This window comes from Vitis riparia, chromosome 5 (assembly GCF_004353265.1).
Source record: "Vitis riparia cultivar Riparia Gloire de Montpellier isolate 1030 chromosome 5, EGFV_Vit.rip_1.0, whole genome shotgun sequence".
Taxonomy (NCBI): domain Eukaryota; kingdom Viridiplantae; phylum Streptophyta; class Magnoliopsida; order Vitales; family Vitaceae; genus Vitis; species Vitis riparia.
In genome coordinates, this window is record NC_048435.1 from 21916186 (window position 1) to 21941096 (window position 24911).

General features: G+C 34.8%; 1 protein-coding gene across 6 annotated transcripts; it reads right to left on the reverse strand.

Annotated features, from left to right (window-relative positions):
• Nucleotides 1–1159: 1159 nt before the first annotated feature.
• LOC117914144 lies at nt 1160–20841 on the reverse strand. 6 transcript variants are annotated; one of them, XM_034829359.1, is made up of 9 exons: nt 20741–20841; nt 18915–19067; nt 13644–13773; nt 13391–13503; nt 11431–12564; nt 3752–3792; nt 3493–3664; nt 1719–1804; nt 1160–1396 (listed from the first exon to the last, which is right to left on the reverse strand). In XM_034829359.1, the coding sequence occupies exons 2-8, from the start codon at nt 19056–19058 to the stop codon at nt 1802–1804; spliced, it is 1737 nt and encodes a 578-aa protein (XP_034685250.1). In that variant the 5' UTR covers nt 19059–19067; nt 20741–20841; the 3' UTR covers nt 1160–1396; nt 1719–1801. The 6 variants fall into 6 exon arrangements, with proteins under 6 accessions (XP_034685250.1, XP_034685251.1, XP_034685252.1 ...); XM_034829360.1 differs by having other exon boundaries at nt 18915–19062; nt 20741–20826; XM_034829361.1 differs by lacking the exon at nt 20741–20841 and adding an exon at nt 19816–20029 and having other exon boundaries at nt 18915–19062.
• Nucleotides 20842–24911: the final 4070 nt, after the last annotated feature.

Genomic DNA, 24911 nt, shown 5'->3' on the forward strand with positions numbered 1-24911 from the left:
TTGTATCATATTTTGCTCATAAAATGTATTTGGAGAAAGATGATATTGCTTTTACAGTTTTCTTTATGAGATCTCTCAATATTTCAATGTGCTATTTTTTAGGTTTATTCTTAAATATTTAATCCTATAAAATAAAATTTAACCTTCGTGTATAACATAAAGTTGAATATTGACATTTTTGCATGGACTTAAAATAAAAAATAATTAAATAATTAAATTTAAAAAAAAACACACACACACACACCAAAACCAAACACATAAAAGATGGATGGTTTTGACACTTTTTTTCTTAAAATGCTAATAACCATTTCCAATATTTTAGCAGATTTTCATAAAATAAGAACTAGTGGATCACAGAAAGAGTGAAAATTTTCATAGAAAAAAATGAAAATTTTTCACAATTTCCAAAATTCTTGTTACCAAACATTGAAAAAAAAATGTTGAATTTTCAAAAAAGAAAAATAATTCTCCACAGAATAAAACATGGCTTGTGGCCACCCACTTGTAAACATATTCCCTTCAGATTTGGAAGATTCAGAGTCACTGTCCAAACATTTATTAAACCATTTAACATCTACCAACAAGCTCCAGCTTGTTCCTATTATTAGAGCTACAGGGCCAAAACCCTAAAGCAATGTCCTTATTTTGATTGATTTAGCTTTAAACATAATCCTGGAAATCTTCATTGAATCTGATGGAACTATTTCTTAATAGGGCTTCCAAGACATGTTAGATGAAAACAAGGTGAACTGTCTGGTTTAGGGTTTTATGAATCCTACACTAGGCTGCTGCATTTTTTTAAATCTAGGGTTTAGGTGGAATATCACACTCAAATGGTTCAAGTGTCCCATCTAAGATACCAAAAAAGAACTGACAACCCAAAGGGTTCTACATGCTCAGGGCTGGCCTTTTCTGGCTCTGTATGGTTCCCACCAGGGTGCTCATGTGCAGCCCTAACCTGCACATGGGGAATAAACAGACGAATAGACTCAAACCAGAACTCTAATGCCATGTTGGACTTCCTATTGTTTCAAGAACTTGAGCAGCTAGGAATAAGTCAACAATGTATATCAAGCTAATACCGGGTTTATGGTTGACTCAACCAAAACAAAGTAAAAGGACTCGGTACGCTAGTCAAATTGTTTATGGCTGGATTGGATTCGGTAGAGCCACAGTAACTATCTGTTTCTAACATTTCCCAACTTTTTGCCACAAAATGTTTTTTCCAGAGTAGACAAATGTGAGAATACAATACATTAACTCACAAACAACCAACAGAAAACAACATTAAGTTCTGAATGATAACCAGAAAATTTATAAGACAGCATGCACCTCTAAGAACTATCTTGTGGATTTATTATTTCTGTGTTTAATATTCCCCAATGAATGTAGTAACCTGCAGCATATTAACAACTCATGTCAAAAGTTTGATGGAGAAATACCCAAATAAGTTTAATTTTCCGAGAGGGTCTTTAAGGAAATTCTAAGAGGACAGTTGGGCAGATTTAAATTCTGAATGGAAATGGAACATTCTATTTGTTCCAAGCATTAGCATTTTAAGTGCATGGAACCATTCCTTGGAATGGAGCCATTGCAGGGATTGAAGTAATTGCTGATAACAGAAACTAAAGGAGATGTCATTATATGATATTCTAGAATTGATCCTCCATCAACAAAGAAGAGAGTGTTGAATAAATGAAAGAAAGCTTCTTACTTACCATAAACTGTATCCCAGAAGTGAAACAATGGAGTGTAGGTGAAGGCAAGGAATCCTTCTGTGGCCTACACACGCTTGCGGATCTCACTGGAAAATAAAAAGTGAAAATATTTAGAAGAATTGTAATTATGTCAAGCTACACATGAAAATGATGTGAAATGCTAGCAAATCTGGAATATCAAAACTAGTCTACAAGCATCAGATAAACTTAATCATCCCCTTCAGGTGCCTCAAATGTGCCAAACCTATGTACATGACTATCCACAAGCATGTGATTCATATGCACCTTCATCTATAGGTGAGAATCGTCTCAACTTGCAGCTTTGAGACTTTTCATTATGAAGAGACCCTCACTCCAATTACCAAGATGAATTCTGTAAGTATTCTGTTATCATGGTAGCAAATCTGAATGAGTTAGTCATGGTAGCAAGTCTGAATTCTTTCTTACAGGATCTTGAAGAGCAAGTACATACAGTGCAATCTCCAAAACTCAAAATTTGGAAGATGGGGAAAAAATATTTCCACTTGAATAAAGCTTTGTATGGCCTGAAAAATTCTTTCAGAGCATGGCTAGAGAAGTTCAGTGAAACTTTGACTAAGATTGGGTAATACCCAAAGCAAGTAGGTCATACTTTGTCTATCAAGCATAAAGGTGGAAAGACTCCAGATAGTATTTATTAATGACACTAACAACTAAAATTTCCTTGTGGGGAATACTTGCAAAGAGAGATAAGATAGGAAGTAAAATTAAAATAACTAAACTTGAATGACCCAAGATACCTTTTTGGAAGTGAGATTACTCAGTCTGAGCAAGGTATCTTTTCTTGTTAAAGGAAATGATGATTATTGCTTTTAGAGGTTTTGGGAATTCAATCAGAGGTAAGACACTTTGGCAAATTGCTTGCCTCCCCTTATTGTGGATTGCATGGCAAGAGAAAAACATCAGGATTTTTTAGGATAAAGGGAGATCGGAAGGGATGTTATGGGATGTACTTCACTTCTTTTCTTCTCTATGGACTTCTTGTACTGTTCCTTTTAGAGGAGTTTCTCTTAGTGTTATACAATTGAATTAGCTTGCGGTTTGTGATTCAAAAGCTTGAGATAGTTTGGGGTTTTCTTTGTGTATAGTTTTGCATAGAGGAGTGTCTTCTTACTTTGATCAGATTCTGTATTTTGAGGGAAGGACCTCTCATCCTTCTCTTGTACTTTTACTATTATTAATATAATATTTATTTCGTTTCTGATCAAAAAAATATGGTTGAAGGATTTTCTTTTCAAACCAGTGAGTCTAAAGGTTAAGCAAACCACAAGTTTACACCGTGACAATAAAGCCCCAATTAGCATGGCTCATAATCCAATACAGCATAATTGCCTCAGTGTATTTAGGTGCATTAGCTTCATTAAGTAAAAAAACTCAAGTTTAATTGAACCAAAATATAACTTGCAGGTATTCTTACTAAAGGAATGACAAGTCATGAGTTTCACTAGGCATTAGGTATTATGCATTAGACAAGTTGGGCATGTGTGTTATACATACACCAACTTTAGGGGAGTGTTCAACATGTAACTAGTTAACAAGTAGATGGTTAATGTCTAACCAATCTTCTTTTCTCCTCATGCACACACAGAAACACACACGAGACTTTGGGGTGTTAGCTGATTAAAACGAGAAACCACAGCTTTTCTTTTCTCTTCCCTCTTTTTTTCTCTTCCTTTATTATTTTCTATGACTCTAATGAATGGAAAAAGGGAAGTGTACAGAAATAAGCTTGGACCTTGGAGACTAGCCGTGTGGATCGTCTGGGAAGGACCTCTCCAGAGAGATGCTCTGTGCTGCTATGAAATTCACCATCATTATGTTTCCTCTTTCTGTGAAGTCCTTCAATTGAATCTGAACTATCAGACTTCAAACAAGTCTTGTCCAAAGAATTGCCAAATTGCAATGTTCTGAAAGAAACAAATATACATATATGCTTAGATCTCTGCATTAAGAAAATCACCATAAGAACAAACCTTTGTGGGATGAATGCTTACTCTATACTGTTTGTTCCTTTGGCAAGATTGGTCCCACCTTCCTGCACAGGAAGAACCTTAATACAGGTTTGTGGTGCCCTCATGCATTACATAAATGCAAATATATACACACTTAAAACAACAAAAACTTTGGACCAAAAACCAACACTTCATTAATTCAAATTATTATAATTATCTTGATACAACTCTGGAGACATTATTGATTCCAAAGGTTTTTTTTTATTAAATTATTATTTCTTTATCCTTTTTTGGGCAATGGTATAAAGTTTACTAAAAGAGTGGAAAGACAGAATCAAGAGAAGAGATGATAACTCCTTAACCTATAGAATAACCATAAGATATAACAGCCAAAACAAAGTGCCAAACATCTAGGTGCTTTTCCAATGTGCATGTCTCTTTTAGTGCCTTATATGACATATCTAAGATTGTTCAATCTGAAACTAAACCTAAATTTTTAAACAAGCTTCTGAATTACTACACCAATTACCAAAGAAACAGTAGTGGATACACCAGCACCATGTTAACTTTTCCACATCTCCCAAACATCAAAACACTAGTTAATAAACACACATTAATTTCAAAGTGCTGTTAAAATATTTCATGAAATATTCTGTAAATTTAAATAGCAAGTATAACCCATTGATTAAGAGGAAAAGTTAGGCCATGTTTAGTAACTTTTTTCAAAAATAGCTCTGAAAAACAGTTTTGTAAAACAAAAGTTTGTTTGGGAACCTGAAATATTTTTAACCTATTTTTTATATTTTTAAATATGTTTTAAAATAATTTTTATATATAGTGCTTTAATTTTAATTATTCTTCGTATTTGTATGATTATTTTTTAAAACAATCCTCAAAAAACAAGTGAAACAACTTAAAGATATTATCTGAAAATACTTTATTTTCTATTTTTAAGAATAAAAAACAGTTTACCGTTTTTTTATTGTCAAATGTGTTTTCTTGTTTTTCTATTTTGGAAAACAAAAAACTATTTTCGAAAACAGTTACGAAACAAAACCTTAATTTTGAACAAAGATTAAGTACACGAATTTATTTTCTAAACTCAAAAACTGTGCTGTAACAGCAGTTAATAGTTTATCTTTTCAGCCTTTTATGGTAAATTTTGAAAGCTCAATCTTCCTAGATGGTAGCCCCCCTTCTCTTTAATTCCAATAGGATTCCTAGATTGTAAAACCATCCTATATGCTAAAATATTTGAGTCTATTGAGAACTAAAATTTGTTTCCAACTACATTCATTATACCAGAATAGGATCCTGATCTTGACAAGAAAATCATGCTTCAAGCTTTCAAATAGAAGCTGCCAAATATAGGCAAAAAGAAATGTAATCTAAAAGACACCTAACCCAATGGGGTGGCACCTTATGTATGCAAGGGGTATACAAGAGGCACTAATAACAGAAAAAACAATGCACCCCGCCAAAAAACAGCAAAGCTAAAGTCATACAGAAGAATATGATAAAGACTAATGTAAAGTTGCAGTGAAATGCACTAAATCAGCATCAGACTATCCCATCATCATCTTCTGAATTGGTCTTATATAAACTCTAGCACTTCACCACTCATCTGACCTCTTGTCTTGTTCTTTTCCCTTTCTTCCTTTTACCATATTTTTATTCCTACCTTCCACTGGCATAACAAATCTAAACCCTTTTCAGACCATGAGACTATTTTAGTTACTATTAAAGCTCCGTACAACACTAACTTCTATCACTGCCCTTTGCGTGTGAATGAATTCAATCACTTCTAAGGTTCAAAACTGTTGACAACTTATGGCTCAGTTTGACAAGATGAAGAATGAAAATAAACAATTACTTGAGGACTTTGAAACCAATGATGAAATTGTTGGTTTTTACGGATATATGGGGAAATATCAACAAATTTTGATAAAAAATATATTAATGGATGGAAATTAATTAAAATTTGTGGAAATATTAGAGAAAACACCAAAAAATGATAATAGAAGCAATAATATACAAATTAAAGTTATATTTATTGCAAAACATGAAAACACATGTTAAGTTGGATGTATTTAAACATATAAAAGAAATAATGATATATATATATATATATATATATATATATATATATTGTTTAAAAATGTTTATAATTTTATTTATAAATATTTATTGTTTTGTGCATTTAATTAATGTACAAAATATATAAAGAAAGAATTATCAAGATACATTAGTTTTATCTTTTAATCAATAAGTTAAATTAAATTTAAAGATAAAATATTTAAATGAATCTATTGGTTAAAGTTTTATTTTATAAAAAGTTTAGAAAAAACAAAAATATTATATAATATTTTATTAAGAAAGGACTCTTTTATTTGTACCCTTTTTCACTAGACTTGCCTACGTATTGAAGAGGGCCCTGGTTCCTTATTAGATTTTATTGACTGATTGTGCGTGCGTTAGTAGGAGGGTGTTTTCTATGCTCTTTTGTAGTGTTTCTACTTTGTTGTCTCCCTTTGTATACCTTCCGTGTGCTTGGGGTGTGCCCCCCTTTTTTATTTGGCTTTTTCAATGTATTCTTGGTTGCCTATCAAAAAGAAAAAAAAAACACACACACTATAACCCAAGACAAGTTAGCCCACTTGGTTTGGTTGCTGGTCATACAGGCTGAAGACCTTGGTTTTACTCCCCATCACTTCCCTTAATTTTTGGAGATTTTTGGAGTTTTGGAGCATATTGACCGAGTTGGGGTCCAATATTCGAAATTTCAGTGAAATTTCGGGATATTTTAATCCCTATTTGAAACCAAAACTTAATGGTGCATTTAGGCATATCTACGCTTAGAGAGGCCTGCTCGAGAGAAAACCACTTCTTTCTGTCCAAAAGAAGCTTCTACTTGCTCTTATCATCCAGTCAAGAACTGCCAATAAAATGTAGATGTGGGAGCCATTCTGAAAAATCAACATCTAGCTAGGGGGGTCATTAGAATTTAATTCTATTTGAATTGAAAATTTGAATAATATTCTAGTTTCCATCTCTAGGGTTTAAGTATTCTAAACTTTCTTAAGATTAAATAATACACCAAACTGTCATAGGAAGACTATTTAGCATGGAACATTCTGATGAAAAAGGAATAAATACAACAGGAACACTACAGAATAACAGTGCAACCATTTCATTCGTTGAATAGAACTTTATGCTATCATATCAAACTGTACTAGAACATCCACTTTATTCAATACAATATTAAACCCTATTTGGTAATTGTTTTCAAAAACAATTTTGAAAAACAGTTTTTAAGAATAGTTTTTGAAAACCGTTCTCTAATATTTTGTAGAATAAAAATATGTTTGAGAACCTCAAATGTTTTTAACATGTTTTTAATATTTTTAAATATGTTTTAAAAATAATTTTTATATCTAATGCTCTATTGTTAATCATTTTATATGTTTGTATAATTCTTTTTTAAAACAACCCTCAAAAAACAAGTGAAAACAACTAAAAGATGTTCTCTAAAAACACTATATTTTATGTTCTTAAGAACAAAAAATAGTTTTTTGGTTATCAAAATTGGAGGGTGGAAAACTGGGAGGAGAGTGAGCTGGCAAGATTCAGCCAGTTTATGGGGTTTTCTACAGTGGGTTTAGAGAAGGACATCTTGGACTTTATGGTCAACATAAGAAGAAGAAGGGAAAAAGTGCACAGCAAGTCTCTCTTAGATAACTCAAAATTTGAGAGGGAATTGAAGAGGCTTGAATGCTCCATCAATTACGATGGGGGAAGGAAGCAGATTGGAATTGGTCAGGGAAGAGGGGGGCAGTCTCCAGTTGTATCATGAAGATAAAACTGGTTAGTTGGAATGTTCGGGGAGCTAATGATAGCTCTAAAAGGAAAGTGATAAAGGCGTTGATTAGGAGTCAAAGGGCGGACTTAGTTTGTATTCAGGAGACGAAAATTCAGACTATGACTGAGGGGGTGGTGAGGAGTCTGGGTTCTGGGAGGTTCATTGATTGGGGGGCTATGGGAGCTCAAGGCTCAGCGGGTGGAATTTTGGTTTGCTGGGATAAGAGATCCTTGGAACTGCTGGAGATGGAGGTGGGCAATTTTTCTATATCTTGTAGATTGAAAAATGTTGAAGATGGAGGGGTTTGGATTTTTACGGGAGTTTATGGGCCGTGTAATAGGAAGGAGAGGGAGGAGATGTGGGAGGAGTTAGGTGCGATTAGGGGAATTTGGGAAGACCCATGGTGCTTAGGAGGGGACTTTAATGTCACTTTATCCCAAAGAGATAGGAGCAGGCAGGGGAGCCTTAATGGAGCAATGCGTAGGTTTGCCCAGGTGGTGGATGACCTTGCCCTCATTGACCTCCCCTTGCAGGGGGGTGTGTTTTCTTGGAGTGGAGGTAGGGGTAATCAGAATTGGGCAAGGCTGGATCGTTTCCTGGTGTCTCAGGGGTGGCTAGATACCTTCAGGGGGGCTGTTCAGTGTAGGCTCCCTAGGCTTACCTCTGACCATTTCCCTATTCTGTTGAAGGGGGGCGGGATGAGTCGGGGTCCTTCCCCGTTCAGGTTTGAAAATATGTGGCTCAAGGTGGAAGGGTTTAAGGAGCTGCTTCGAGATTGGTGGCAAGGAGGGGAAAGAGTAGAAAGAGCAGGAAGGGCTAGTCTTAGATTGGCTGCTAAAATGAAGGAGATGAAGGAGAAAATTAAAGTGTGGAACAGGGAAGTTTTTGGCAGAGTGGAAGTGAACAAAAGCTCTGCCCTCCGGCAAATTGAGTTTTGGGACAGGGTGGAAAGCGGCAGAAACCTCTCAAATAGGGAAATGGACCTGAAAAATGAAGCTAAAGAGAATTTTAAGAAGTGGGTCCTATTGGAGGAAACCCATTGGAGGCAAGCGTCTAGGGAGCTTTGGCTTAGAGAAGGGGATAAGAACACTGGGTATTTCCATAAGATGGCTAGTGCCCACTGGAGAAACAATTTTTTGGACAGAATTAAAATTAATGGGGTGGAATTGGTGGAGGAGCAGGAGGTGAGGGAGGGGATTGTCAAGGCCTTTCAGCACCAATTAAGGGAAGATCCAGGGTGGAGAGCCGACATAGAGGGGCTTCCTCTTAATAGGCTTGACCCTAGTGAAGCTGAAGCTTTGGAGGTTCCCTTTACTGAAGAAGAAATCTTCTCTGCCCTGATGGATATGAATGGTGATAAGGCCCCAGGCCTGGATGGGTTCACTGTGGCCTCAAGCGTGTTGGGAGTTTGCTAAGGAGGAGATAGTAGAGCTGTTCAAGGAGCTCTACGATCAGAAGTCCTTTGCCAAAAGTTTGAACGCCACGTTTCTGGTCATCATCCCAAAAAAAGGAGGTGCTGAGGACCTTGGGGATTTCCGGCCTATCAGTTTGCTTGGGGGGCTGTACAAGCTTATGGCCAAGGTTTTGGCCAATAGGCTGAAATTGGTGTTAGATAAGGTGGTCTCGGCTGATCAAAACGCGTTTGTAAAGGGAAGACAAATTCTGGACGCCTCTCTCATAGCCAATGAGGTGGTTGACTATTGGCAGAAGAGGAATATTAAGGGGATGGTGTGTAAGTTGGATATTGAGAAAGCCTACGACAGCATCAGCTGGAGCTTCCTTATGAGGGTCTTGAAAAAGATGGGCTTCGGGTCGCGCTGGATGGAGCGGATGTGGTGGTGCTTTTCAACGGAAAAATTCTCTGTCCTTATCAACGGGGTCCCTGAAGGCTTCTTCGCCAGTTCTAAGGGTCTGCGGCAAGGAGACCCAATTTCTCCCTACCTCTTCATTTTGGGCATGGAAGTGCTGAGTGCACTTATTAGGCGGGCAGTGCAGGGAAACTTCATATTTGGGTGTAGGCTGAGAGGTAGGGGAGAAGAGGAGATTATGGTGTCACATCTGCTCTTTGCAAACGACACTATTCTCTTCTGTGAGGCCAACAAGGACCAATTAAAGCATCTTGGATGGATTTTGGCGTGGTTCGAAGCGGCCTCTGGGCTTAGGATCAATTTGGCCAAGAGCGAGCTGATACCAGTAGGGGAGATTGAAAATATGGAGGAAATGGCAGTGGAGTTAGGTTGCAAAATTGGCAGCTTCCCGGTCAATACTTGGGGCTGCCCCTTGGGGCCCGGCACAAAGCCTTGTCCACGTGGGATGGGGTGGAGGAAAGAATGAGAAGAAGACTTGCCCGGTGGAAGAGACAATATCTGTCTAAAGGTGGGAGAATCACCCTGATCAAGAGTACCCTTGCAAGCATTCCCATTTATCAAATGTCCATCTTTAGAATGCCTAAGTCAATGGCTAAAAGGCTTGAGAAAATACAAGAGATTTTTGTGGGGAGGGGGAAATTCGGGTGGAAAGATTCATTTAATAAATTGGAAGGTGGTGTGTACTCAAAAGGAGAAGGGGGGCCTTGGTATTAGAAGGTTGGGGCTTTTGAACAGGGCCTTATTGGGCAAGTGGGTGTGGAGATTTGCTGTTGAGAAGGATGTATTGTGGAAGAAGGTCATCGGGGTGAAGCATGGGATGGAGGGGTGTGGCTGGATTTCTAAGGAAGCCCGAGGGCCCTTTGGAGTGGGAGTTTGGAAGGAGATCTTAAAGGAGAAGAGCTGGTGCTGGAATAACATGAAGTTCAAGGTGGGAAGGGGGAACAAGATCAGGTTCTGGACTGATCATTGGTGCGGCACCGGCGCGCTGTCCAATGCATTCCCCCTGATTTTTGATTTGGCAGTGGGCAGTAATGAGCTGGTGCATGATGTGTGGGACCCAAGGCTGGGCCAAGGAGGATGGAATATCAGGCTGATTAGAGACTCTAACGACTGGGAGCTGGTGCTTATAGAAGATTTGCTCCTTTTGCTAAGGGACATCAGAGTAAGTTTAGAGGAGGACTGTGTTCTATGGAAAGGTGGGGTTTCTGCCAGTTTTAGGATTCGGGAAGCTTACAATCTGCTGGCAGCCCCTAGTTCTTGTGTTTTTCCGGGAAAAAATATTTGGGTGGATAAGGTCCCAACCAAAGTGGCTTTCTTCGCATGGGAGGCTACTTAGGAAAAAATTCTTACATTGGATAGGCTGCAAAGGCGTGGGTGGCAGCTTCCAAATTGTTGTTTTTTGTGTGGGTGTGGAGAGGAAAATGTAAATCACATTCTTTTACACTGTACAGTGGGTAGGACCCTTTGGGATATCGTCTTTGCCCTATTTGGGGTTCAGTGGGTGTTTCCAGAGAAGGTTAGAGAGGCGTTGTTCTGTTGGCGGGGTTCTTTTGTGGGCAAAAAGAGGAAGAAGATTTGGAAGACCATTCCATTATGTATATTTTGGACGGTTTGGAAAGAAAGGAATAGGCTAGCCTTTAGAGGGGGTTTCTTGGCCATTCAGACTCTCAAGAGGTCTTTTGTAAGTAGTCTGTGGAGTTGGGCTAAGTTGTATAGGGGAGAGGAGTCCTCTTCGCTTATAGGCTTCTTGGAGTGGGTTGCGACCCCTTAAGGGCTGGTGAGGTGTTTTTGTTTTTTTTGGCTTTTTGGACTTGTGGTTGCTTTGTATACATCCTGTATGCGGTGTGGCCTTTTGGCCTTCTTTAATATATTCTCTGCTGTTGCTTATCAAAAAAAAAAAAAAATAGTTACCAAACAGACTCTTGATTTTTCCTTTCTCTAGAATTTATTAGTTCATCCATGCATGTGGAAAGGAAGAGTAAAGAAGGCCATACCCGTTCTTCAGCCCCTGAAGCCAGATGTTTCCTGCAAGTTTCCTGATTAGGCACATTGGAGTTGGCAAGTCCACCATGTTCGATTTCCGCCTTGTGCATTGGATTGACCAAATGCAGGACTCCACCATTTCCACAAGGAGAAAATGAGGCCCTTGTGCAGTGATTTACATCTTCAGATAACCGCATCTCCACAGAACCACTTGCCACACTAGGATTCACAAAATTGGAAGTGTTCTGCAGGGTTGAATTCTCACAAATTTCAGTACAAAGCTTTGAATTTTGATGCTCCCCTGCATTGAAACTTTTTGGGCCATCTGATGTTGAGTTTGCAACAGAGTTACTGGTTGATTTTACCTTGGAAAAAGAACAAACGCTTGAATTAAGAGTTGTTGTTTCCCCATCTTCGGAACAGGTTTTAGTACCAGAAATCATATGGTTCTGTATATCAGAACTAGGTCTTGATGATAACAGAATTGCTTGATCTTCCTTCGGACTCCCCAATGTTTCTACAGCAATGCTACATGCTTGTACCTCACCAGACCTAAATGACCCATCATCAACATCTGGAGTATCCTCCATGAGACCATTTTCTCTCAAATTTGAACTTGGCAAAGATCCAGTTTCTACATGGCCATCATTTGCTCCACAGCCTGAAAGTTTATTCCAGAGAGACAAATTTTTGTCATGTCTAGCACTAGCAACTAGTCTCTGCCCAAGATCCTGATGAATACCTTGAAACCTTTGATTACTCTCATGTCGACAAACATACACCTCATTCTTCAACCTGTCAGTCCAATATGATGAGCCTGAATTCAAGTCAACATAAAGATTAATCCCCTCATCTGACCTGACATGATACTCAAACAAAGAGGATGGAGCTTTTGTAGAGGAAGCAGAGGCACTTTCTCCAGAAGATGCACCAATATTTATGTCTCTATGTTGAATTGGGGGGAAATCACCTGCCCCACCCTCTCTTGCGTGATCAAAACAATTCTTACCAGACCTCATTTTTGGGGAATCCTTTTTAGAGTTAAAACCACTCTCATCACGTAGGGTAACAATTTGTGAATGGGATGTCTCTTGGAGAGTATTTCTTGAAGAACCAAAGCCTTCAGAAATTTCCTTACCTGATGCCTGTATTGACAGAGCAAAAAGTGATCAATTGACAATGAGCCTCCAGAACCCAAAATGCAACAATAAAAAGTTCAATAGAGCAGAATCCTATTTTTCAAATGGCTTGTGGAGCTATGACTACACATCTTTTACCACCCCCCTTACACCTGTGTCAAAAATTGCAACATAGCCAAGTTGATCTGCCATTTGCCTTGTATTTATGCCAAAAGTCATAACTGATCAAAGCTTTGCCTCATGTAAAGTGGCAAACGAAGCAATTCTTGCTACAGAAGAAGAAATTATAAGTTTCCTATCATGTGGAATCAAGCCATTAGGCTAAAACATGCTATGCAGGAACCTGCCAGGTGATCAATATGCAGCTTATTAGCCCCATCTCCAACTGATTAAAGACTGGAGAAGGGAAAAAGTATCAAATCAGGGTCTATGTTGCTTTAATAGGGTGTTGGTAAATCGACTTACCGACTTAAAGTGACTTAATAACTTAATTTAAGTTATTAAATAGATTAAACATGTATGTTAAAATAACTTAATATCATAACTTAAAGTTAAAAATGACTTTAAGTATTAAGTCAAAATAGTTAATTTATTCTTACATAAATCTAAAACTATGTTTACAAAAAAGATTTGAGATTGATATAATTTAAGTCATTAAGTCATTAAGTCATTAAGTTGATTTACCAAACACCCTCTAAGTCTATAAAACCTTCTCATACACAAATCAAGTCAATAAGCCGAAAATTACATGATGTACAAGTGATATTTTAATATAATAGTCACCTCAATTTCTTTCTAAAAAAATACAACCATGAATGAAAAACAATCAAACCTTAGTACAAGTCTCAGCCACCATGCAAATCCCCAGTTCTTTGCATCCAGTTTGGGAATACTTCTCATTGTTATCCTCCTCTCTTGGATGAGAGACGATAATCCCACAGCTAACTGCAATAAAAGCACCCAATCTTTTTTCATTTCTTGCTACATATTTTTTCAATGAGTCAAGAAAGACTTCATTAAAAAAAAAATTATACTGATTTATTTTTCTAGAGTTGGAAATTGGCAATCAATAAAATTGTGCAAACCTTTTCCAGCTTCCACCCTAGATTTTAACTGTGTTCCACGTTGTAGTTGTGGTGTTGAAGATGCAGGAAGGGGGAGCTCTTTAGTCCCACTTGATTTATCCCCAGAGGATATCGAGCTCACACTTTTTCTCTGCAAAATTTTTAAACAATAATAATCATTCTAAATTTTTGAAGATCAAAAAAGAGTAATATAAAATTCATACAAAGAAAAAGAACATATAAATAGGTGCATGATGATTAAATAATCTAAAAGTGCAGAAAGGATTGGGACATTTATAGTATGTGGTAGTTAAGACAGCAACCCCAAGTAATCAGAACCAAGGCCATCTCAGTCTGGATCAATGTTCAAAACAACAACTCATCTAGTTTAAGTAAACTACATTGTGAAGGGAAATTAGCTCATGGTTGTTTTTGGTAGTTAAATGAAGTTTAAAATTATACTCAAACACCAACACATACAAAAAGACAAAATGATAATAATAATAATAATAATAATAATAATAATAATAATAATAAATATTTTAAAAAAAAGTGACCTCACAATGCTATAGAGAGATGCCTAGTTTCCTGGAACACCAATAACAATAGACATGCTACATTAAATATCAGGATTCATATGGAAATAAAATTGAGTACTAACTTATTGCCGACATCATTTCTTTAATTGCCAAAAATTGTACTCTTTTGTTATTATATTATATATATACTCTTCCTTTGCCAATCAAAAAGACAGAAAAAAAAAACAAAAAAACAATTGCAACAAACAAAGCAAGATGTAAACTAGCATGAATAAAAATAATTTAGTTTTACAAAAATATAAATACAAATAGATGAATCAAACAACTCAATTTAATTCAGAAATTGGACCAACAAAAGTATACATGTTGCTAGTGAGATAGGATCAGTGGCAGGGCTAGGAATGTGCTCAAAGAGGGGCACAAATAGAAGGAATTATTTCAGGAGGGGCAAAAAAGGGAGAGATAACTGTATATAGTGCAGCAAAAAGCATACTTTCCCCTTAAACATGAGGTTAAGGGTTCAAAACCGCTATTATGATTTGATTTTTTAGGGGGGGCATGTGCCCCTCTTGGGCCTTCGCTAGCTCCGCCAGTGGGTAGGATGCTCCTTCTCTTGGGTTCATCATCCAGCTAATCATGCTACAGACTACTTAGCCAAGCAAGGAGCAAAGAACTTGGTCTCCGTCTCCTTTGTTGGTGACTGTTGGCAGATCCATGGGGATCCTGAATCAGTTACTGCTGAAAATTATCACAACTTGTTTGATTGTGCAAGCCATCCACAATCAATACAGCTTGTATAAGATGTAAATTAGGACTGAGGGTAGTTATAAATTAGGGCTGCAAATTAGGGATTCCTTCCTTGTTTGTATAGTTGATTAATAGTTTCTACATCCAATGTATTCTAGGTTGTCAGTAGGATCATTTTACTTTATTCTTTTCCCTGTAAATTCTATATGTTCATTGTAAATTCCTCCATCAATACAAGAAATACAATTCCATGATTTCTCACAAGAGCTTTCTCCCTAGCACCAGTAAAAAGTTTCTTTAGTGTGGGTAGATTACTATTTCAACCTTTTGTTTGTTCAGGTGGTTCTATTTCTTTTGTGGACTAAGATACTTATTTTACCTTTTGATAAGCAATTATACACTTGGACATATTGTTTGTCCTTTGTATTTACCATTCAATAAATGAATATGTTTTTTTTCCAAAAGAACCAAGGAAGAGATGAAAAAAAAAAAAAGCAACAAGAACAAAAGCACACACCGCTAACCCCTCCCAACAAAATCCTTTAGGAAGTTTTTTTCCAAAACCTGATCCAAACTTTCAAAATTCTCCAATTATACATTTTCCATATGCAACAAAACAAACATAAAGAAGTTGCCATCCACAACCAAGTATGTCTCTTTCCCCACAAGGTTTTCCTCCATAATAGGATATTTTAAATTTTAGTGCACATTGTAAGACGGGCTAAAAACTATTTCTCATGTGCTACTACATTTTATGCCACATCAACCATGTTGGCTTCCTTTCTTGACCACATTTAGTTCTCTTAAAAAATTCAAATATACCGCATTATATATAAAATTGCATGTTGTACTTTCTAGTTGAATGCAATGGATGTGAGTTCTTTTAAAATTATTTTAAAAAAATTTGAACTAAAACCGTGGACATTATATGCAAGTTATATTTTATAAAATGCTTACATGGGATCATATTATCAAAAATAATAATAATAATAATAAACCGCATTCAATGGATGCATTTTATCAAAAATAAGAATACTAATAAAACACATTCAATGGATGCAGCTTTAGTCAAAAAAAAATAAAATTAAATAACTGCATTGATTTGGTTGAGAAAAAGGGAGCATGCCATATTAGCATAAGATGGAGGAATGTTTTCCAACACATTCTACAATGTGGATCAAATGTCCAAAACAACCTGCTTTGGAAAAAAACTTATTTAAAAAAAAAAAATCAAATAACTGCATTAATTTGGTTGAGAAAAAGGGAGCGTGCCATATTAACATAAGATGGAGGAATGTTTTCCAACACATTCTACAGCGTGGATCATATGTCCAAAACAACCTGCCTTGGAAAAAAGCTTATTTTCGGGTGCCTCCCCTTTTGTTTCCTGGGAAGCTCCTTTTGTTCCCTGGGAAGAAATTTAGAGGTTCAAGGGTTCTTTAAAGGTTGTTTTCTTTTCTTAGGAGGTGGATTACAAAGAAGACATTGACCATTGATTAGTTGATGAGAAGACAATAGTTCTTGGCAAATTGTTGTAGTTTGCACAGAAGTGAGAAGGAATCTGTTAATCACATTCTTATCCATCCTGAGAAGGCTTGCAATTTATTTTTTTTTTTTATAGGAAACCACACAAGAATATATTAATAAAAAAAGAAGTACACAAGGAGGATGAGGAATCCTCCCTCAAAAAAACTAAACAACATGAAAAAATAACAATACACTAGGCCGTCCCATTGGAACTATTGGAACTACACACTGATAGCCAATCAAGTAGTAATACGTTAAGGGGGGTGCCCTTAAAACCCGCTGAACAAAAAGCCCAAAAGGACGCAAGGAAATGAATGGAATCCCAAAGATTCCCTGAATTCCTAGCCTTGTCCTCAAATATCCTAGCATTTCTTTCCCGCCACACAACCCAGATTAACGCTATACTCGCGTTTTGCCATAGCATTACCCCTCTCTTGGACTTGCCGAATCCTTTGTAATTGATGAACATCATGTCTGAAATGCTTTTCGGAGGAACCCAATCCATCTTGGCTAGCTGAAAAAGTCTGTGCCACAACCCCAACGTCACTGAACAATGGAGAAAGAGATGATCTGCTGATTCTCCTTGTTCCATACACAACTTACATATGTCAGGGCTAATAGCTTTGTGGGGTCTCCTCAATTGTAGCAAGTCATTGGTATTCACCTTCTTATGTGCCACAAGCCAGACAAAGGCCTTAACTTTGAAAGGGACTTGAGATTTCCAAACAAACTTAGTGGGGAACAATGGAGATGAATCCGGCATTTGGGACATGGCTGTAAAGAAAGATTTGACTGTGAACAAACCTGAAGAACATAAGGACCATGATCTCGCGTCTGAAACGGAAGTGGATAAGTTCATACAATCTAGGGATTGCATGAGGCGTTCTAGATCTTCTATCTCAAAATCGGTTAGATTACGACGGAAATTAAAGTTCCATGAGAGAGGGCGAGACGATCCAAAGATTGAAGATATTGGAATATTTTTATCCATTACTACTCGATATAGTCTTGGATATTGGTCTTTTAAAGTTTGGTTCCCCCGCCACAAATCTTCCCAAAAGCGAATTCTTTCCCCATCTCCTACGATAAACCGAGTATACTTGGAAAAATCCTGAAAGCCTTGTGCTATGGCCTTCCAAGGACAACGGTGTGACCATCTAACTATAGTATTGGCATCCCAACCATTTGAGTGTGTCCCGTATATGCTAAGAATGACCTGATGCCAAAGAGATGTACTCTCCCTAGGGAACCTCCACAACCATTTCCCTAGAAGAGCTCGATTCCTTAAAGGAATCTTCCCAATCCCCAAACCCCCTATAACCCTCGGCTTGCACACTGCTTCCCACCTAACAAGATGATCTCTTTTACCTTCCCCAACCCCTGACCATAGAAAGTCCCTTTGCATCCTCTCTATTTTTGCAGCCACTGAACCTGGAATCTTAAACAAAGAAAGGAAGTAGCTAGGGATATGGGAAAGGCAAGAGTGTAGGAGAGTTATCCTACCACCAAATGATAAGTAAGCCTTTTGCCATCCGTCTAATCTCCTAGAGATTCTCTCAATCACTGGATCCCAGAATCCACAAGCAGTTGGGTTCCCTCCCAAAGGAAGACCCAGATAAAGAATGGGCCACTCTGAAGCCTTGCAGTCAAGCTTGCAATTTATGGTATCTGTCATATTCTTTATCTGGGGTTGCTTGGGTGATGTCATTAAAGATGAAAGACTTGTTGGTATGGTAGTTTTTTGAGGAAGAGACACACAAATATGTGGAGGATAGCCCCTTTTTGCTTGTTTTAGTGCATTTGAAGGAGGCACAATCAGAGGATTTTTGAGGATCTAGTGAACTCGGAACAAGCTTCTAAAGATCCTTTCCTCAAAGTTCCATTTGAACAGTCTAGGGACTGTTTGCAGGCAGATAATCTTTCATTTTTGGAGTTTATTGATTGTTGAGGAAAGGCTAGGCCCAGTTATGGCCTTTGTTCTATGTTGTTGTTTGCATTTCTTTTTACCTTTCAACAGTCTCTATACTTCACAGGTTCCAATGCTGTGCCTCCTTATTAGGTTCTTTTAATATATATCTTACTTTCCTATCAAAATATATATATCTTCCTTTCCCATAGAAATAATTATGCCAATCAATAGAAGTCCACTTGCATAAGAGGGGAGAGTTTTTTCAAAGAAGTGTCTTAAGTGGTATGTGCGGATTGCTTCATCTTCTTCTACAACTATATAAATGGATAAAAGTATCCAAGAACCAGAACATCCAAGTAATTTTCATAACGTTGATGCACAATGATTTTTTATTTTTATGAGAATGATGCACAACGGTTCTTCTGACTCAAGAATTGAACATTGTACATGTACAGAAATACAACAAAATTACACATGGAGATATAACAACTAATAGTGTGAAAAATATCAGGGTTCTCCACTTGTTAATGGTTCAAGATTAAAGAGAAGTTAGACCACTCGCAATATTACCTCTAAGGAAGAGAGCATCAATTTCACCAAATCATCAACTGAAGTATCTGAAGGCAGACCATAAATCCTGCACAAACCTTGAAGCTCTTTCCTTGAGAGGATTTGGATCTTGCGATAGAACTCCTCGTCTTCCTTATTGCCCATCTATCTGAACTAATTAGGAAAAAAAGATCAACATGGAAGAACAAGGATTAGAGTTCTGTCACTTAAATATATCTAAGAGACATGAGAGTGCAAGAAAATGATTCCAAAAAGGAAGTTCCAGCAGACGTTAATAGGATAAAATGGCACATCAACTATAAATGAAGCAAAACATCCCAGTTTGTAGTTCCCACCAAAGCAAATTGTGCACTGATCTCTCGCTATCATGTGTTGTGGTTGTATCACTACCATCAATCCCCTACAGCTCTCATCAATTTATGAGATACAATACTCAAAATGTCGCACTATTTACCTACAAAAGCTCATATGAGCAGTTAAAGCTCACATTATGCAATGAAAATCACTCGATTGGATATATAATCACTTTTTTCTGATGTATATCAACAGTAACTTATGTGGTATCTCATAGTCAATGCAATTACCAATCATCCAAAATATATAGAGATCTAAAGTCTTCCACTTCTTGCTTCTTCCAAAGAACTACAATAAATACATTTAAATCCTCAACAAGTATTCCTAACAAAACATTTAAAAAGAAAAAAATCTTTAGCAGTCATTAAATTTTGAAAATGAGAACACAAACCCCAAAGGATCAATAATAAATCTTTATTTGGCATATCAACTGCAGGAACAACTATCCGGATAAAGTGATTCTAATAATTTGATTTAAATGGAAAAACGTTTAGTGGAAGTTTCAAAAGATTGCAAGTCAGAAGGTTAAAACCCATTCAATCAATACCGATATTTTGGAAATTTATTGTTTCAAACGGGAGCCATCATGTATCTCAAATGCATAGCATTCCCCAGTTGATTGCCCCAATCTACAACACAATACATAGATAATTAGACTCAACATTGAGAATAACTTTATAAACCTATACATCAAAACTGAAAAGAAACAAGAAATGGAAAACATTTTAACTCAAATTGACAACAACAAGACACTCCGAGGTATAAATCTTGGTGTTAAACACGCGGCCCACAACACCCCCACCATCCTCCCCCCCACCCCAACCCACCCACACCACACAAAAAAAGTCTCCTCACAAATTCTTTAGTTTGATAAAAGCAGTAGCAAACAAAGAACCCCATGATCTCTATTAAAGAAACCCACATATATAAAGTGGTTTTAGTTAACAATCTTTTAATATAAAAACCTAGAAACTGCAGAAAAGGGATAAAAGACCAATTAAATGCTTGAAACTCAGTTCCATTTCTTGGAATGAGACAAAAGTTCCATTTCACGATTGCTATACATAGTCAGACAGTTCTCCATCCCACCCACAAAATGAGAACGCAAAACCCATTCTCACAAACCAATTCAATCGAAAAAACAAAAAAAAAAAAAAAAAAGAACAAGTCAATCTCATCCATCTTCTCAATTTCAACGCAGGCCAACAAAACCACCAGCATGACACTCAAAAACAAAGAAAAAAAACAAGCCAAACCCATCTGAACAGCAGAGAACACCACTGTTTGGTTGCAAGGAAAACGGGGGGGAAACGAAAGAAAACGACACATTTTGAACTTTCATGTAGCTTTCGTTCAGAACAAGACAAGCCAGCAGGGGCCGAACCGCTCGTTTTGCGAAGCTAAAAATTTGAATTTTCACTTTTCTACAGTTTCTCAGCAGCCAAACGGAGGTCGTGGGTGAGAGGGCTTACCTGGTAAGAAATTATGGAAAGTATTTTCCAGGAAAATGAGAGTGTGAGCTCAGTAGTTGCCCAGCTACGGCTTTAAATGGAGCCTCTGTTGTCCTAATCCGAAACTTTTCGGATCCGATCTGTCGGATTCGGATCCAGAAATTTTCTTCCTCTACACGGAACCCGATACAGGTTGTTTGGACCAACCAACTTTTTTTTGGGTATTATTTCACTTTTGTCTTTTTCAACCCATACTTGTACTTTTTGGATTCAGTGCACCAAATTTAATTTTAATTATTAATAATATAGAAAATAAAAAATACAAACCCTAGGGTTTGTTTGTTTGTTACTTGTTTCCCAAAAATAGTTCCATAAAATAGTTTTTAAGAACAGTTATGAAAAATTGTTCTCCAATTTTGTAGAACAAAAATTTTTTTGAAAACCTAAAATATTTTTATCCTATTTTAAAAATAATGTGTATGTTTTATTTTTAATCATTGTATTTATATAATTATTTTTAAAAATAATTCTCAAAAAACAACATAAATAATTAAAAAAAAATAACTAAAATAATTTTTTTTTACCAAACGTATTTTTCTATATTTTTTTCTGAAAAATAAAAAACTATTCTCAAAAACATTTATCAAACAAATTTTTATTTTAAAAAAAATCTATTTTAAAAAATAAAAATAAAAATACTCCATTTTATTAGCATGGCTAATACGATTACTTGGAATTTGAAGTAATTAATAAATGGATTTTTTTTTAGATATTTTGATTTTATTTTTTTAACTATTGAAGAAAAGAAATAAAATTCAAGGTTAATTTACTAAAATAAATGAATTTTCTCATTGATATTAACAATTTGCTAAGACACATCCATAATTAAAAAAAAAATTGAATTCTATTTTAAATAATTATAATTTATTCCTTAAATTTACATAATTAAGAAAATCAATGCATTTATTTTATTAAATTAGTAAAGAATAGCCAACACACTCAATATATTTATTTTAGAAAATATTTTTGTTTATATTCCATTAACAAAATCCAAATTTTCAAAAGTCATGAAGTTGATATTTTGTATTAATGAAATTATAAAAAAATAATTATAAATTGTAATAACTATATCAAGGTAGTGTTTTATAAAAATTGAAAGTTAAGTTTTAAAAAGGGTTCAATTATAAATTTTAAAATGAGAAGTAGTAAAGTGTTTTATAGAAAATAAGGGTTTGTTTGGCATTGCTTTCGAAAATAATTCTGAAATTTTGTTTTTTAAAATTATTCTATAATTTTTGTAGAATAAAAGTCTGTTTGAAAAACCTAAAATGTTTTTAAATTATTTTAAATATTTTGAAATAGTTTTTTTTAAAAAAAAAATTATCTAGTATTTTATTTTTAATTATTCTACATTTTGTATAATTATTTTTTAAAACAATCATTATAAAACAAATAAAAACAATTAAAAGATAAAATAGTTTTAGGTTGCCAAAAGAAATTTTTGTTCCAGAAAACATAAAATTGTTCTCAAAAACAGTTTCAAATAAGCTCTAAGTTGTTTTGTCTGATTCTAAGGTTTCATAAAAAATTAAAAAAACTACATTTTATAAATGTTTGTTTTTTTATTTTTAAAATCATAAAATAATAATAATTTTTATATAAAATACAAAAACTTTTAATGCTTATATTAAAAAAAAAATAGTGATTTTATAAATAAAAAAATTACCGTCTCAAATTTTTAAATCTTTTATTTTTAAAGACATAAAATAAAATTATACTTTTTGTGAAAGATATTTTATTTTTATATAAAATATTTCTAATTTAAAAAACAAATGATTAGGATAAGAATAAGTGTTAAAAATATTATAAGAATAATAGTAAGTTTGTGATTCTAAAAAACACTTTTAACCTAAAAAAGTGTTTTGAAAAAACATTAGGTGTTTAACCAAATTTAGGAAACACTTTTAAAATTTTGAAAAATCACTTGTTATATTAAAAGTTCAATTGTAGTGTTTTATGAAGAAACACTTTAGAGTCTGTCCGATAATAATTTTATAAAATGCTTTTAATATTTTTAACACTTAAAAATGCATTCATGGTTACTATCAAACGGGCTTTAAAAGTTAAGATTAGGATAATGATTAAAAAAAATGAAAATATAAGAAAGATAATTATAATGATCTGTAAATTTTAATTAAAAGAATACAATTATATAAAAATTTAGATGAATTCTAATACTATAAGATAAGGCAATTAATAGATTTAATTAAAGGAAATAATTTTCGAGCTATTATTAAATTTAATGTATTTACTATCTTTGATATATCGCTTTAGCGTAAGAATGTTTAGTGTGGAAGAACCATCCACTTGAATTATGTTATAGTAGTGAATCATCCAATTGAAAAATATTATTGAAAAAGTTATAAATAAATATTCAATCATTCGATATCTTTATTTATTTAGGGGGTATTTGGTAAAACTTAATACTTATTACTTAATAACTTAAATTGATTTTAAGTTAAATTCTATATAAGTTGTTGCCTTAAAACTTACTACTTAATTTTTACTTTAAGTATTAAAGTTGTTTAAGAAAATTAACTTAAAATTTCTTTTAAATCGTCAAATTTACATATTTATCACCATAAATTATAATTAGGGGAATAGAGTTTGAGTAACAATGAAGGTCATGAAGTAGCAAAAGAAATCGTAGAAGTAATTAGGGCATACAGGGATTAAAAAAAAAAAGTAAAATAAAAATATAAACTTAAGAAAAAGTTTATTGTTTTTACTTATTACTTAAAATTATTTTTTATTGTTAAGTTATACCTCTAAGTTATTTTACCTATTTATTTAATAATTTTAATTAAATTATTAAGTTACTTTAAGTTATTAAATTGATTTATCAAACACTCACTTAATCATGCAATCAATTTTTTTTTTTTCAATAGATTTCAAAAATCCTCTCAACATTATCCCCAAGTTTGCAATATTTTTCAAGGTCTATTCATAATTTTATTCATTAAAAAATATTGGCCATTATTGAAAATATTTGCTAAAAAAAATTATGAAGTTAGAAAATGGTTTGCATATGAAAAATGAAGCAAAAAGAAAGGGAATGAAAAGCAAAGCAAGAGAACAGAAAGCTTGACTTTGGGCATAATTAATTAACCCTTATAATTTGTCATTATGTGGTATACTCTTCCACTAAGATCATGCCATGTGGATCTTGACAAGATGAATGTTTATTGTTTAAAGGTTAAAAATAATAGTAGTGTAATATTAAAGGAACATTTATACTAAATGTTTATTAATGATTCAAATTTTCTTTATTTAATTCTAAAATAAAGTCATGTATATCCAAATACGAGTGTATTAGGGTGTCTTGCATATATTTCCGTTTGACACATATTGTAATGATAAACACAGTTCATCTCGCTTTAAGTTATTTGGAATTATCAAAACTTCCGTCATTTTATCGTCATAAGAGCAAAGAATCTATAACTGTCTTGACTATGCTATCGAAGTCTTAAGGGAAATTGGAATAAGAGAGCACTTATGAGATTTGTTAAGATGCCTTAGTTGCATATATCACTACACTTCTACTTGAAACTTATCATAATGAAAAATGGCTTGTCTTATTGTGACTTTCTCTTATATTTTCAAAACTTTTGACATGTCATCCCCATAGGGACAAAGAACGCATTGATGTCTTGATTATGCTATTGAAGGCTTTGGGGAAGTTGGAATAGGAGAACACTCATATCAGGGCAGGCTTATTACTTAGATGCTTTCAATAGCTATCCACTTTATACTTTGCAACCCAACATTTTTCATGGGCACGATAGCTACTATATTAGAGTGCATCATTCTTATCCTCTTATACTAGGGAAAGCTCCTCTCAATATTTTAACTCCTGCATAAGATATGGACTGAATTGTCTTATGACATTTTGAATCCAACTCATGTATCACGTGAATGGGCAAACAACTCAATCCTTAGAATATACTATAGCCCTAGGTGGAGAAAAGCTAATATCCAAGTGTCAAACCTTTCTATCAATGTGAGCTCTCAAGGAAAATTAGTTTGTTATCCCTAAAGTAACTTTTATCTATGGAGTGACGACATTTCCACCCAACGCTATTACATCATTAAAACCAACTTTCATTCCTACTCAACAAGTTGGCCTTGTGGT